At 43.9% G+C, this 16,608-nt stretch overlaps 1 protein-coding gene across 3 annotated transcripts in view; it reads right to left on the minus strand.

Annotated features, from left to right (window-relative positions):
- Positions 1-1,981: 1,981 nt before the first annotated feature.
- The window catches only part of il11ra (interleukin 11 receptor subunit alpha), a 247,901-nt gene continuing 233,274 nt past the window's right edge, over positions 1,982-16,608 (minus strand). For all 3 annotated transcript variants that reach the window (XM_062972652.1, XM_062972651.1, XM_062972653.1), the window contains 3 exons: positions 13,430-13,535; positions 12,086-12,168; positions 1,982-8,409 (listed from right to left, as the gene is read on the minus strand). In XM_062972652.1, coding sequence (XP_062828722.1) covers positions 8,393-8,409; positions 12,086-12,168; positions 13,430-13,535 — 206 coding nt within the window. In that variant the 3' untranslated portion in view covers positions 1,982-8,392. The remainder of the gene's footprint in view (positions 8,410-12,085; positions 12,169-13,429; positions 13,536-16,608) is intronic.

The following is a 16,608-nucleotide window of genomic DNA, read 5'->3' on the forward strand; positions in this document are numbered from 1 at the left end:
GTACGCTTTATGTGTGAGGCTAATTTAACTAATCTACAACACCATAAAACTGCTCACGAGGAAAAGAATGAGGAAGAACAGCCACCAATGGACGGTGAAGCAACAGCTCCCCCTGTGGCCGGAATCGTGAAGCTGGAAAGATGTTAAAAAATGCCTCTGTGTCTGTCTAAAACTGAATGTTGTTTGTCTGTTGGCATTGAATGTTTGCCATATATGTGTTCATTGTAATCCGCCCTGAGTCCCCTTTGGGGTGAGAAGGGCGGAATATAAATACTGTAAATAAATAAAATAAATAAATAAGTCCTAAAGTAAGTATGGGCAAACTACAGGCTGTTACGAATTGTGGGATTTGAAGTCCAAAACATCCAAAGAGCCCAAGTTTACCCCTGCCTGGGCTCACACAGATATTGCTGCAATCCAATTAGATGGAAACGCTAAATATGCCTCCCTGCAAGCTTTCTTTCTCAGAGTTCTGAAACCCTTCGTCATTTTCTAACTATTCCCCCACGAGTTTTCAGAGTTTGTACTTGAGATGCTGCAACTCTCTTTCTTGAGACGGTTTCAGGGAGCAGATTGCAGTGTCCAACCATTTGCAGGGGCCGGGCTGTGGCGCAGCTGGTTAATAGCCAGCTGCAATAAATCACTACTGATCAAGAGGTCATGAGTTCGAAGCCAGGGTCGGATTGAGTGACCAAACATAAATAGCCCCAGCTCGTTGTTTACCTAAGCAACCCGAAAGACAGTTGCATCTGTCAAGTAGGAAATTTAGGGACCGCTTATGCGGGAAGGCTAATTTAATTAATTTAGTAAAGGTAAAAGTTTTCCCCTGACGTTAAGTCCAGTCGTGTCCGACTCTGGGGGTTGGTGCTCATCTTCATTTCTAAGCCGAAGAGCCGGCGTTGTCCATAGACACCTCCAAGGTCATGTGGCCTTGGGCATGACTGCATGGAGCGCCATTACCTTCCCGCCGGAGCGGTACCTATTGATCTACTCACATTGGCATGTTTTTGAACTGCTAGGCTGGCAGAAGCTAGAGCTAACAGCAGGCACTCACTCTGCCCCCAGGATTTGAACTTGCGACCTTTAGGTCTGCAAGTTCAGCAGCTCAGTGCTTTAACACACTTCGCCACCGGGGTTCCTTCATTTACTAATTTAAGTCACCATAAAAAATGTCCAGCAGCATGCATGCCAGAAGATGAGGAAGCAGCGTGCGGAAAGGAATGAGGAAGTACTCCATCAAGGATTCAGCATCACAGTGGATGATGAAGCAGCAGCTCCCCCTGTGGCCGGAATTTATTTATTTATTTATTTACAGTATTTATATTCCGCCCTTCTTTCTCACCCCGAAGGGGACTCAGAGCGGATTACAATGAACACATATATGACAAACATTCAATGCCAACAGACAAACAACATACAGTATAGACAGACACAGAGGCATTTAATATTTTTCCAGCTTCACGATTCTGGCCACAGGGGGAGCTGTTGCTTCACCATCCACTAGTGGCTGTACTTCCTCATTCCTTTCCTCGTGTTTTGCTGGCAGTTTTATGGTGTTGTAAATTAGTTAAATTAGCCTCCCACATAAAGCGTACCTAAATTTCCCTACTTGACAGATGCAACTGTCTTTCAGGGCTGCATAGGTCAACAGCAAGCCGGGCTATTTAATGGTCGGGGGCTTAACCCGACCCGGGCTTCGAACTCATGACCTCTCGGTCAGTAGTGATTTATTGCAGCTGGTTACTAGCCAGTTGCGCCACAGCCCGGCCCGCACTCATAAAGCCAGAAGCTGGAAATGTTGAATAGCCTCTGTGTTTCTGTCTGTGTTCGTTGTATGTTGCATTGAATGTTTGCCATGTATGTGTACATTGTAACCCACCCCGAGTCACCTTTGGGGTGAGAAAGAAGGGCGGAATATAAATAAATAAAATAAGGGTTGAAAGTGTCCCCAGTGGGCCCCCGAATCCACAGAGGACCCGCCTTCCTTCAGGTCACTTTATTGATAACGCGAGCGCAACAAAACCTGCCGCTACGATACAGTCCGGCATTAGCTTATTGTCACAAGAGGGAGGAGGCCGACGGGCAGGTAGGTGCCTCCTTGAAACAGGGCGCAGGTGGGGCAGGGTGGCCCAGGGTCCGGGAGGGAAGAGTGGCCGCTCTGGCCTCCAATGGCAGGGACAAGAAGGCAGCGGGGAATCCTAGAATCCTAGAGCGGGAAGGGGCCCCCAAAGGCCATCCAGTCCAGCCCCCTTTTGCCAGGAAGGAAGGAACCATGACAGCGAATGCAGGATGAAAGTGTTGTGAAGGAATGGCAACAAAAATACTCTCTTGGGGAGTATCTGCACTCCACAATTATATCACTTGGCATTTTGTAAATTTTCTGGGGTGCGAAAGAATTATTGGGTGGGAATCACTCACGCCATATATAAGGTCAGAGGAATAGAAGTCCCAAATGTGGTCGAAGGCTTTCATGGCCAGAATCACAGGGTTGTTGTGTGTTTTCCGGGCTGTCTGGCCATGTTCCAGAAGCAGCATTCTCTCCTGATGTTTCACCCACATCTATGACAAGCATCCTCAGAGGTTGTGAGGTATATGAAGAAACTAAGCAAGGAAGGTTTATATATATCTGTGGGAAGTCCAGGGTGGAAGACAGGATTGTTGTCTGTTGGAGACCAGTGTGAATGTTGCAATTAATCACCTTTGTTAGCATTAAATGGCCTTCCCAACCTCACAACCTGGCCTGGGGGAATCCTTTGTTCAGAGTCATTAGCTTCCCCTGATTGATTCATACAAAACACAAAAGTACACAGAAATCTATGAATACGTTTAAAGATACAGTTGTCCTATTGCTAACTAATATCCAGAATAGAACATAGTTAACAAACTAATTATAATCATTACAGGCACAAGAGTAATGCACAGATGAAGACTGTTTACAACATTACATCAAACATTATTTTCATGCTTGTATGTTTTTTCAGTAACAGATAAGTATATTCAGTGACTTTGAATTTCAGTATTGTCCCACACAGATAAAAGTCTTAGGAATGCATGGTCAATGAAATAAACAACTGATCATTTCTTCTGAATTTATTTAAAGTGTGAACCACAGTTTCAGACCATGCATTCCTAAGACTTTGTTTAGTTTGTTACCTATGTTCTATTCTGGATATTAGTTAGCAATAGGACAACTGTATCTTTACACCGGATTGATTCCTGTCTGGAATTCCTCTGTTAAATGCTAATCAAGGGGATTAATTACAACATCCACACTGGCCTCCAACAGACAAGAGTCCTTTCCCACACCCTGGACCTTCCACAAATATATATATAAACCTCCCTTGCTTCGTTTTTCAATATACCTCACAACCTCTGAGGATGCCTGCTATAGATGTGGGTGAAACATCAGGAGAGAATGCTTCTGGAACATGGTCAGACAGCCTGGAAAACACACAACAACCCCAATCCCAAATATCTTCACCAAATTAGAAATCCCAGGATTGCAAATGATGGAGCTACGGCTGCGAAAGTGCAATCGAACTACTACAATGGTGCAGTGTGGATAGGCTACACATTAACCTGGCTGCAAGGTAGAAATCCTAAATTCCTTCATCAAACTACAAATCCCATGCTGGCAAGTGAAACAGCAACAAGAGTGAAAGTGGAATCAAAACTGCTATAATGGTGCTGTGTGGATGCAAACCTGATCTGCTCACCAACTTGGCTGCAGAGTAGAAATCCTCAGTACCTTCACCCATTGGGGTTGGCACATGACATATTGAGGCTTGCATATGGCATATGTAATCATTACAGGTTGCATATAACATATACATATTATACCTTCACCAAACTACAAATCCCGGGATTGCAAGTAACACTGTGTAACACTAGGATTTTTGTTCCTGGGTTATCAATGTCATTTCCTAATTGTTTCTATCCTAAAAACATGGGAAAAGTTTACTAAACTTCAAAAACTTTGCTTTTGCGGGAGGAACATCCTGCAGTACACTTTCCTATAGTTTTTCAATGATTCTCTCATTGAGTTTCAATCCATTCAATGTAGTTTGTGGCACAAAAACGAAGTTTCTGGACTAGAACAACTACAGTAGAGTCTCACTTCTCCAACACTTGCTTATCCAACGTTCTGGATTATCCAACTCATTTTTGTAGTCAATGTTTTCAATACATTGTGATATTTTGGTGCTAAATTCGTAAATACAGTAATTACTACATAGCATTACTGTGTATTGAACTACTTTTTCTGTCAAATGTGTTGTATAACATGATGTTTTGGTGCTTAATTTGTAAAATCATAACCTAATTTGATGATTAATAGGCTTTTCCTTAATCCCTCTTTATTGTCCAACATATTCGCTTATCCAATGTTCTGCCAGCCTGTTAATGTTGGATAAGTGAGACTCTACTGTAGTTTGTGCCACAAAAAAAAAGTTTCTGGACTAGAACAACTACTGTACTTCCAAAGTAAGGACTGCACAATGATACTGCAATAACACTTTCAAACCAGGAATAGAAAAAAAATTCAATTTTTGTTACATAGTGTAAATAGGTAAAGGTTTTCTCCTGACGTTAAGTCCAGTCGTGACCGACTCTGGGGGTTGGTGCTCATCTCAATTTCTAAGCCCAAGAGTCGGCGTTGTCCGTAGACACCTCCAATGTCATGTAGCCGGCATGACTGCATGGAGCTCCGTTACCATCCCGCTGGAGCGGTACCTATTGATCTACTCACATTGGCATGTTTTCGAACTGCTAGGTTGGCAGGAGCTGGGGCTAACAGCGGGCGCTCATTCCGCTCCCGGGATTTGAACCTGGGACCTTTCGGTCTGCAAGTTCAGCAGCTCAGCGCTTTAACACACTGTGCCACCAGAGGCCCCATAATTGTGCAGTGTGGATGCAAACATGGTGAGCTACAGGAAGGGGAGTAACACCACTATGCTTGTGGGAAAAGAGAAAAAGATTCCATGTGCAGGACACATAAGTCCGCACTCTCTTTTGCCATTGCTTCACCATTTGCACTCCTGGGATTTGTAGTTTGTTGGAGGCACTTGTTGGGAGGACCTGCACAATGGTCACCTTTTCTTTCTTTCCCTCCTTCCTTCCTTCCTTCCTTCCTTCCTTCCTTCCTTCCTTCCTTCCTTCCTTCCTTCCTTCCTTCTTTCCTTTTGCAGGTTCTCCCTCCTTTTGTGCTGCCAGGAAAAGGCTGCCTTGACCCCGATGCCCAGCCAAGCCCTGCCAAGCCCTTTGGCGGCAGAAAGTGTTCCCGGTTATTTTTAGCCTCCTCCTGGCGCCCGCCGCCACCGCTGCCTTCATCTCAGGAAGTTTCCATCAAGTGTTGCTGCCTCCGAGGGTTTGGCAAAGAGGCGGCAAGTTTGGCACCATCTGCAGAACCCGGCCCCGGTTTGGCTCTGGCACCGGCCCAGGCGCGTGGGAGGAACGGCTCTGGATTTGCATTTGCAAGTTGGCTTAGCTCCGGATTTGGGGCATGCCAGTTCAGATACAAACACACATGCTCCACTCTTTGCCAGCGTATCCTTCCTGGGTCACCCAATAATGCAATCTTGCCCCCAGTTTGTTTATGAAAGGGCATAAACATGGACCGGGAAGTCAGGCAGGCCTAGCAAGACCAAATCTCCTACCAGTCACACCAGACACTCCCAAACTAGAGCTATTGGGGGGCAATTTGGCCACTTAGACCACAATGCTGCAACCGCAGCTCATGGTCACATGCCATATTCAAGCCTCAACGTGTCATATGCAAACCCCAATAAGTACATACATATACTATATGCAAGCCTCAATATGTCATATGCAAACCCCAATAGGTACATATGCCATATGCAAGCCTCAATATATTATATGCAACCTGCAGTGAATACATATGCCATATACAAACCTCAGTATGTCATATGCCAACCCCAATGGGTACATATGTCACATGCAAGCCTTAGCATGTCATGTGCAAATCCCAATAGGTACATATGCCATATGCAAGCCTCACTATGTCATATGCAAACCCAAACAGGTACATATGTCACACGCAAGCCTCAATATGTTATATGCAACCTGCAATGTGTACATATGCCATATGCAAGCCTCACTATGTCATATGCAAACCCAAACAGGTACATATGTCACATGCAAGCCTCAATATGTTATATGCAACCTGCAATGTGTACATATGCCATATGCAAGCCGTAGTATGTCATATGCAAACCCCAATGGGTACATATACCATATGCAAGCCTCAACATGTCAAATGCAAACCCCAATAGGTACATATGCCATATGCAAGCCTCAATACGCCATATGCAAACCCAAACAGGTACGTATGCCATATGCAAGCCTCAATACGTCATATGCAAACCCCAATGGGTGTATATGTCACATGCAAGCCTCAATATGTTATATGCAACCTGCAATGGGTACATATGTCATATGCAAGCCTCAACATGTCAAATGCAAACCCCAATAGGTACATATGCCATATGCAAGCCTCAATACGCCATATGCAAACCCAAACAGGTACGTATGCCATATGCAAGCCTCAATACGTCATATGCAAATCCCAATGGGTGCATATGTCACATGCAAGCCTCAATATGTTATATGCAACCTGCAATGGGTACATATGTCATATGCAAGCCTCAACATGTCAAATGCAAACCCCAATGGGTACATATGTCACATGCAAGCCTCAACAGGTCACGTGGAAATCCCAACAGGTGCATATGTTTTATGCAAACCCCAATAGGTATATCTGGCATATGCAAATCCTTAGGAGTGTGTGCAGACCCCAATAGACCTTTGGAGATGCATAAAGACCCTCAAACCCCTATTTTTGGTGCAGTTTGCCACCCACCTCAATGTTTGATAACATGCTCCTACCTGTCACACCCAATACCTCCCCGTTTTTGGCCATATCCCAATCAACCATCACATCTAGTTGCCAGTGTGGCAAGGATAAGGCTGGACTCTAGCCCACTGATCCCTCCAATACAAGATGCCCTTGGGTCTGTTCAAACCCTATGGCCACTCTTGAGGGATGCCCGTCCAATGCCTGTTGAAGGGCTGACCAAGAGGTTCTCCCTAAACTTTTCTGATTCACCTTCTAATTTCTGGAGCAGCAGAAAGCAACCTGGCTCCATCTTCTCTCCCTACCTGGTAGAATGGGGTTGGACTGGATGGCCTTTAGGGTCCCACCAACTTGACATGATATTTATTTAAGGATTCGGTTGTGCTTTTCCTGCCTGGCAGTGGGGTTGGACTAGATGGCCCATGTGGACCCTTCCAACTCTAGCATTCTAGGATTCTTCTCCATGCTACATAATATATCCAACACCTTTGTCGTTCAAATCATGGAAGGGGATGGGCTCTCAACAGGGGATGGATGAGTGTCTTTCAGGAGTGTTTTAGTTGTGCCTTCCAGCATAGCAGAGGGTTGGACTAGATGACCCCAGGGTTGCCTTACAAGTCTACGATTCTAGGGATTGTAGGGATGTCTGCCAACCGGGTCCCTCCTTGCCCCGAAAAGGTTTCAAACAAGCACTGATTTGGGCCATTTCCCATCGACATCCTCACAGGGTCCAGATTTCTTACAAACCAATAAAAACAAAAGCAGGAATTTAATTCATGGCCAGGAAATGTCCCTTGCTGGCCATGTGCAAATGTGTGCGCAATGAGACATCACACGGGAAGACATGGATGTGCGCATGAGCTGGCGTTTGCACCCTTTGCCAATACGGTTGGAGTTCAGGGAAATCTGGGCTGCTTTCTTCCATCTCTGGAAAAGGGGTCCCGATCCTCCACAATGCTTTGCATCCTCTAGCTTCAACCACAATACCTTGTGAGTAGTTTGTGGAGCATTACAACCCATGAGTTCATGGCGTCAGGTCAAGCCAACCCATAGCCCTGAAGTCCCAAAGGGATTAATGTGGACCATTTCGGGGTGCCGATTCAGCCAAGCTAGTGTCCATCCTTTGTCCCTTCCAACAGTCAGTCCTTCCCGTTTGCCAGTCTGGTGGACAGGGAGACCTTTTGCAAACTATGGTTCTTTGCCCACCAATAAATGGTCCCATGCTTTCGTATGGTTTGGGGGTGTCCGAAGAGTGACCGTTGGGTGGAATGTCCATCCTCTCGACCCAATGTCTCTGGTCACCGATTCCACTGTAGTGGGCATGAAGACTTTCTGCAAATGGCAGTTCGTTGCCCACTGCAAGGCAGAGGCTGTGGGATGAGTCCAAAACCAGTAGCCTCCAGTTTGCTTCTGGGAAAGGGTGTTTGAATGGATGTTCAGCAAAGGGGAAACTCCTTTTGGGAAGTTGATGGTCAGCTGCAGTTGAAGAGGTGAATGTTGGGGTGCCCCTCTCGATCCAGGTTACAAGATCTGGGCTTCTGCAAAAGGAGGAAAGAAGGGAGTCAAGACAGGGGCCGTAGACTGAAATCAGGGGCTCAAGGTGAGCTAATAATAATAATAATAATAATAATAATAATAATAATAATAATAATATTCTGGAACACAACACACCAGACATCACAGTTGTGGAAAAGAACAAGGTTTGGATCATTGATGTTGCCATCCCAGGTGACAGTCGCATAGATGAAAAACAACAGGAAAAACTCAGCCGCTATCAGGACCTCAAGATTGAACTTCAAAGACTCTGGCAGAAACCAGTACAGGTGGTCCCGGTGGTGATGGGCACACTGGGTGCTGTGCCAAAAGATCTCAGCCGGCATTTGGAAACAATAGACATTGACAAAATCACCATCTGCCAACTGCAAAAGGCCACCCTACTGGGATCTGCACACATCACCAGAAAATACATCACACAGTCCTAGACACTTGGGAAGTGTTCGACTTGTGGTTTTGCGAAACGAAATCCAGCATATCTATCTTGTTTGCTGTGCCATACAACGTCGTTGTGTTGATAATAATAATAATAATAATAATAATAATAATAATAATAATAATAATAATAATAAGCACAGCAGACAAAAAACCAATACAAGAAAACCGCACTACAAACTAGAGCTGACAGCTGGCACAACAAAACACTGCATGGAAAGTTCCTTGACAAAATTGCAAGTAAAACAAGCAGTCAAAGAAGAAGAACATGCCCTGGCAGAATATGTAAAGCAAAGTGAAGAACCTGCTTTGATTGAAGTCAAAAATCAGAAACTCCTCAAAGCACAGCAGACAAAAAACCAGGACAAGAAAGCCACACTACAAACTAGAGCTGACAGCTGACACAACAAAACATTGCATGGAAAGTTCCGTGACAAAATTGAAGGAAAAGCTGATAAGGAGAAGACCTGGCTCTGGCTCACGAATGGGACCCTGAAGAAGGAGACAGAAGGCCTGATCCTTGCAGCCCAGGAGCAAGCCATCAGGACAAAGGCAATTCAGGCCAAGATCGAAAAATCAGCTGATGACCTAAATGCAGACTGTGCAAGGAAACCGATGAAACCATGGATCATATCCTCAGCTGCTGTAAGAAAACTGCTCAGACAGACTACAAACAGAGACACAACTGTATGGCCCAAATGATCCATTAGAATTTATGCCTCAAGTACCACCTGCCAGCAGCAAAGAACTGGTGGGATCACAAACCAGCAAAGGTCGTGGAAAATGAACACGCAAAGATACTGTGGGACTTCCGAATCCAGACTGACAAAGTTCTGGAACACAACACACCAGACATCACAGTTGTGGAAAAGAACAAGGTTTGGATCATTGATGTTGCCATCCCAGGTGACAGTTGCATTGATGAAAAGCAACAGGAAAAACTCAGCCGCTATCAGGACCTCAAGATTGAACTTCAAAGACTCTGGCAGAAACCAGTGCAGGTGGTCCTGGTGGTGATGGGCACACTGGGTGCTGTGCTAAAAGATCTCAGCCGGCATTTGGAAACAATAGGCATTGTCAAAATTACGATCTGCCGACTGCAAAAGGCCACCCTGCTGGGATCTGCACGCATCATCCGAAAATACATCACACAGTCCTAGACACTTGGGAAGTGTTCGACTTGTGATTTTGTGATATGAAATCCAGCATATCTATCTTGTTTGCTGTGTCATACTATGTCTTTGTATCATACTACTACTACTAATAATAATAATAATAATGATAATGAAATCCACCATATAGATCTCATTTGCTGTGTCATACTATGTCTTTGTGTCATACTACTACTACTACTACTAATAATAATAATAATAATAATAATAATGAAATCCACCATATAGATCTCATTTGCTGTGTCATACTATGTCTTTGTGTCATACTACTACTACTACTACTACTACTACTAATAATAATAATGAAATCCAGCATATAGATCTCATTTGCTGTGTCGTACTATGTCTTTGTGTCATAATACTACTACTACTACTAATAATAATAATAATAATAATGAAATCCAGCATATAGATCTCATTTGCTGTGTCATACTATGTCTTTGTGTCATACTACTACTACTACTAATAATAATAATAGTAATAGTAATAATAATAATAATAATAATAATAATAATAATAATGAAATCCAGCATATAGATCTCATTTGCTGTCATACTATGTCTTTGTGTCATAATACTAATAATAATAATAGTAATAATAATAATAATAATAATGAAATCCAGCATCTAGATCTCATTTGCTGTGTCATACTATGTCGTTGTGTCAATAATAATAATAATAATAATAATAATAATAATAATAATAATAATAATAATAATAATAGATTTTTCTGTGTTTTAATCTTATAGCTATATGTCGTTTAAGGACTTTATTTTAATGTATGTATTTTAACTGTGTTGTACCCTGCTAACTATAGTTTTTACTAACTATACTTTAGAAACACTTTCATTTTGTAATATCTTTTGAAACATTTTTTCATCAATCACACATGCCTATTAACACCATGGCACTGAGCCATGGTGGTTAAAGTCATGGACTACTACCCCCAAAACCCCAGCAGTCCATTTGGCCGGCCAAGGCATTGATAAAGGATGCTGGGAGATGTAGTCCGCCGACCCTTTGGAAGGCACCTGTGGCTCTGTGGCGAAGCCACGAGAGGTTGCCTTTGGTTTTTCCTCCTGCAACTCCACTTGCAAATCAGCCCTTCCCTCTTCTTCTTCTTCTACAACTACTTCTGCTTCTAAAAGTAACTTTTCTCCATGGCTGGCTTCCCAGGAATGTCCAGGCTGCTCCGCATGGAAGGTCTGACCGGCCAGGCGGACAAAGGGTTCCTTTTCGGCTGCGGTTTCTCTCGGCCGCATTACTCACACCATTTGGCAGTTTGCGGGGATAAATCGATGCTTTCCAAGCGAACCTGTCAGCACTGGGCAGCCTGGATTGTGGATTCCTGCCTGGTAGAAGCGGGTGTGTCTGGATGACCTTTGGGGGCCCCTTCCTATTTATAGGAACCAGAAGCCGGCTTGGGAACCCTTCCAACAACAATTCTGTTTTTTTTTTAGCTGGGTTTTCAGCCAGGAATATACATTACGAATAATGATGCTATACTTCACTCAGGATGCATCTACACTGTAAAACTGAGGCAGTTTGATACCACTTTAAATTGCCATGGTGCAAAGCTAGGGAATCGTGGTATTTGTAGTTCGGGGAGCACTTTTTGCCAGAGAGGTGTAAAGACCTAATAAAGCTACAACTCCCATGATTCTGTAGTGTTGAGCAGTTAAAGGGGCATCGATCTGGATTAATTCTGCAGTGTAGATGCACCTTTAGTCCCATACCAAGAGTACCAACGAATAATTTCAGCAATATTCTTCCTGCTGCAAGAAAGACATTGAAAATGATAGTTTCTAAAGCCCACAGGACTTATTCTGAGCAATATTCCCAAGCAGCTGATTTCTGCGCAGGAAACACTTTCTGCGCAGGAGTTAATATTTCTGGATGGGCATATTATTTCCCTTGCAAAAGATTTATGTGCAGAAATTCATGTTTCTGGACCGCAATATTATTTCCTATGCAGAATTGCAAAGAAATTGGAATCAATCAATCAATGAGTAAAAGCTGGAATGCCTTTCTTTGAGGACTTTATTGCACTCACTGGGCAAGGCCTTCATGTGGATGGCCGCTGCAAGGAGGTCGTGGTTTTTCGTGGCTTCTTTGCTTTGCTTCTTCATCCGGGTCCTTTGGGTAAAAAGGAGGGGGGGGGGGAGAGAGAAAGAAAAATGAACTTTTGCCATAGCAGGTGTGCATTTTGCTTTGTGTTTGCACTCACCCAGCACAATGTGCACCGAGTGACGCAAGTGCAAGAAAACCCAAACGCAGGTCCCACCTCCTGCAAGATTCTGTCTATCTATCAAGTGCCAGTTAACACCTCCCAAACAAAGAATCCCCTCAGTCAAGCTTTGCACCTGCAAGGCTACTCAATGCTAATCAAGCCGGCTAATGCCAACATTCACACTTTGTTCAAACAGACAAGGGTTCTTTCTCCCACCTTGGACATTATTCCACACACACAGAGATATATAAATATGTATATATCTATATATATAAAAGGGTAATGAAATTTCGGCCTAGGACAAAACAACAAAACTACACATCCCAGAAACACTAAACTTGGCAGCACAACCCCTCATCCATGCCTCTACGTTCATACAACAAAAAGAAAAGAAAAATAAAGTCCTAATTAGAGGGAGAGGAATAATTATTTTTATCCAATTGCTGCCAGTTAGAAGGCTAAGCTCTGCCACTTGGTCTCCTAGCAACCCACTCAGCCCAGGGGACAGGCAGAGTTAGGCCTCACTTAGGCCTCTTCCACACTGCCTATAAAATACAGATTATCTGTATCCAGCTCTTTGCCAGCTCTTCAGCTTAGAAATGGAGATGAGCACCAACCCACAGAGTCGGACACGATTGGACTTAACATTAGGAGAAAACCTTTACCCTTGACCTTACCTACCACCAATTCCTCAATACTTTATTTCCCATACCACCATACTTCGCCACAGCAACGCGTGGCCGGGCACAGCTAGTCTATCTATCTATCTATCTATCTATCTATCTATCTATCTATCTATCTATCTATCTATATATATACACACACACACACACACACTCTCTCTCTCTCTCTCCACTTGTCTCACTGCCAACAGAAACTCTGAAGATGCCATTAGCCACAGATGCAAGCGAAACTCCAGGAGAGAATACTACTTGAACGACGCCACCATACAGCCTGAAAAACTCACAGCAACCCCAAAGTGTGTGTGTGTGTGTGTGTATACATACATACGAATGTACATATGCATATGTGCATATATCTCAATCATACAGAAGTTTAGGGAGGATAATAAAAACCCCTTGGATCCAATTTTATTGAGGTTCTCCTCAGCCTTTCTCCCAACCCAAGGCCATGGTCCCCATTACCCAGCGAAGGAAGGGCACTGACCACATCAGGAAGGCAAAGACCAAGATGACCGCCAGGACAAAGAAGGCAAAGACGCCCAGCAGCACCAGCACCGCCACCTTCTCCGTGGGATCACTACGACCTGTTGCTGGAGACAGAAGGAGAGAGAGGAAAGGATCCTTCGGGTCAGCCTTGACTTACCTGGAAATGACTGACGTCCACCGGCCCCTTGTCTTGATGCCCAGCCCACTGACATTAGAAGTGGCCAAACTGTAGCACCTTCCTCCCTCTCTAGACCTGAGTTTATGGATCCCCAAAAATGTTGTGAAATCACACTCTGTAACACGATTTTTGTCCCTGGGTTATAGATGCTCCAATTCAGTGGAACTCATGGCCTCCATAGGTTAGAGCAGGGGTCCCCAAACTAAGGCAAAACCTAAAAGGTCTGGATTTCCCAGGAAAGAGCCAGGGCCTGGATGGGGAACTCTTCTTGCTGCTAGCCTTACCTACACAATCCATGTTCCTTTGATCTCTTGGCACTTTCCTGTCTCTGAATTCCCAGGAATTTGAGAGCTAAAGGAATCATTCTTTGGGAAGGGAAAATCATTCTTATTTGGTGGTCTATTTTGTTCTCCCAGTCCCTTTAGCTCTGTCTCTTCAAAAATCCTTCCTTTCTATAGTAGTGGCCTGTATCTTCCATGGCAGCAGGGCAATGAATCCACTCTGGGTTTTAGTCTGAACTTTAAGTCCAAGTTGCTGAATTTTGGGAGGAGACCTGTGCCAACAATAGGCCATGGTTACCATTAATGTTGTTTTAGAGCAGGGGTCCCCAAACTAAGGCCCGGGATCCGGATGCGGCCCATCGAAGCTATCTATCCGGCCCCCATGGCACAAGGGCAGAAGGGGGTTGGGCTAAATGACCCAAGGGGTCTCTTCTTCTCTTACAACCATTATTATTATTATTATTATTATTATTATTATTATTATTATTATTATTATTATTATTATTATTAACATTGAGGCTGGGTGGCCATCTGTCAGGGGTGCTTTGCTTGTGCTTTGGTGCACAAAGGCAGAAGGGGATTGGACTCAATGGCCCAAGGGGTCTCTTCCAACCATTATTATTATTATTATTATTGACACAACGATGTTGTATGACACAGCACACAAGATAGACATGCTGGATTTCGTTTCACAAAATCACAAGTCGAACACTTCCCAAGTGTCTAGGACTGTGTGATGTATTTTCGGATGATGCATGCAGATCCCAGTAGGGTGGCCTTTTGTAGTTGGCAGATCGTAATTTTGTCAATGTCTATTGTTTCCAAATGCCGGCTGAGATCTTTTGGCACGGCACCCAATGTGCCCATCACCACCGGGACCACCTGCACTGGTTTCTGCCAGAGTCTTTGAAGTTCGATCTTGAGGTCCTGATAGCGGCTGAGTTTTTCCTGTTGTTTTTCATCAATGCGACTGTCACCTGGGATGGCGACATCAATTATCCAAACCTTGTTCTTTTCCACAACTGTGATATCTGGTGTGTTGTGTTCCAGAACTTTGTCAGTCTGGATTCGGAAGTCCCACAGTATCTTTGCGTGTTCATTTTCCACGACCTTTGCTGGTTTGTGATCCCACCAGTTCTTTGCTGCTGGGAGGCATAAGTTCCAATGGATCATTTGGGCCACACAGTTATGCCTCTGTTTGTAGTCTGTCTGTGCAATTTTCTTACAGCAGCTGAGGAGATGATCAATGGTTTCGTCAGCTTCCTTGCACAGTCTGCATTTTGGGTCATCAGCTGATTTTTCAATCTTGGCCTTAATTGCCTTTGTCCTGATGTCTTGCTCCTGGGCTGCAAGGATCAGGCCTTCTGTCTCCTTCTTCAGGGTCCCATTCGTGAGCCAGAGCCAGGTCTTCTCCTTGTCAGCTTTTCCTTCAATTTTGTCAAGGAACTTTCCATGCAGTGTTTTGTTGTGCCAGCTGTCAGCTCTAGTTTGTAGTGTGGCTTTCTTGTACTGGTTTTTTGTCTGCTGTGCTTTGAGGAGTTTCTGATTTTTGACTTCAATCAAAGCAGGTTCTTCACTTTGCTTGACATATTCTGCCAGGGCATGTTCTTCTTCTTTGACTGCTTGCTTTACTTGTAAGAGTCCTCTGCCCCCTGATCTTCTAGGCAGATATAGCCGGTCAACATCACTGCGAGGGTGCAGTGAGTGATGAATGGTCATGAGTTTTCTTGTTTTTCTGTCCAAATTGTCCAGTTCCATCTGTGTCCAGTTTATGATGCCAGCAGTATATCTTATGACAGGTATGGCCCAGGTGTTTATGGCCTTGATGGTGTTGCCTCCATTGAGCTTGCTTTTGAGAATTTTTCTGACCCTTTGTGTGTATTCTTTACTGACCACAGTCTTCACATGTTCATGCTTGATGTTGTCCAGCTGTAATATGCCCAGATATTTATAGGCCTCTGGCTGGTGACACTTTATTGTTTGGCCATTGGGCATATTTATGCCCTCACTTTCAATGATTTTCCCCTTCTTCAATGCCACTGTCGAACATTTGTCCAAACCAAACTCCATGTTGATATCAGTGCTAAAAATTCGGACAGTGTTAGTCAGAGACTGGATTTCAGTTTCCGTTTTTCCATACAGCTTCAGGTCATCCATGTACATCAGATGCGAAATTTTGTGAGAATTCTTAGATGTTTGATAGCCGAGATTTGTTTTTTGTAAGATTGTTGACAGAGGGATCATGGCAATAATGAAAAGCAGAGGGGACAATGAGTCTCCCTGGAAAATTCCTCTCCTGATGTTGACAAGTCCATAACTTTCATTTCCAACAAACAGTTCAGTTTTCCAGTGCTCCATCATGTTTTCAATGAAGGTGCCAACGTTTTTACTAATCCCGATGGCGTCCAGGCACTTGATGATCCAGCTGTGTGGGAGTGAGTCAAAGGCCTTTTTGTAGTCAATCCATGTCATGTGAAGATTAGCTTTTCGGCTCTTACAGTTCTCCAGAATCATTTTGTCAATCAATAACTGGTCTTTTGTGCCCCTGCTTTTCCGTTTGTTGCCTTTCTGTTCATCTGGCAAGATGTTTTTTTCTTCAAGATAGTCTTGAATTCTGTCAGCTATGATGCCAGTCAGTAGTTTAAACATAGTGGGCAGACACGTTATTGGCCTGTAGTTTCCTGGTGCTGCTCCTTTTGCTGGATCCTTTTGTATCAG

Source organism: Anolis carolinensis, chromosome 2, assembly GCF_035594765.1.
Source record: "Anolis carolinensis isolate JA03-04 chromosome 2, rAnoCar3.1.pri, whole genome shotgun sequence".
In the NCBI taxonomy this organism is placed as follows: domain Eukaryota; kingdom Metazoa; phylum Chordata; class Lepidosauria; order Squamata; family Dactyloidae; genus Anolis; species Anolis carolinensis.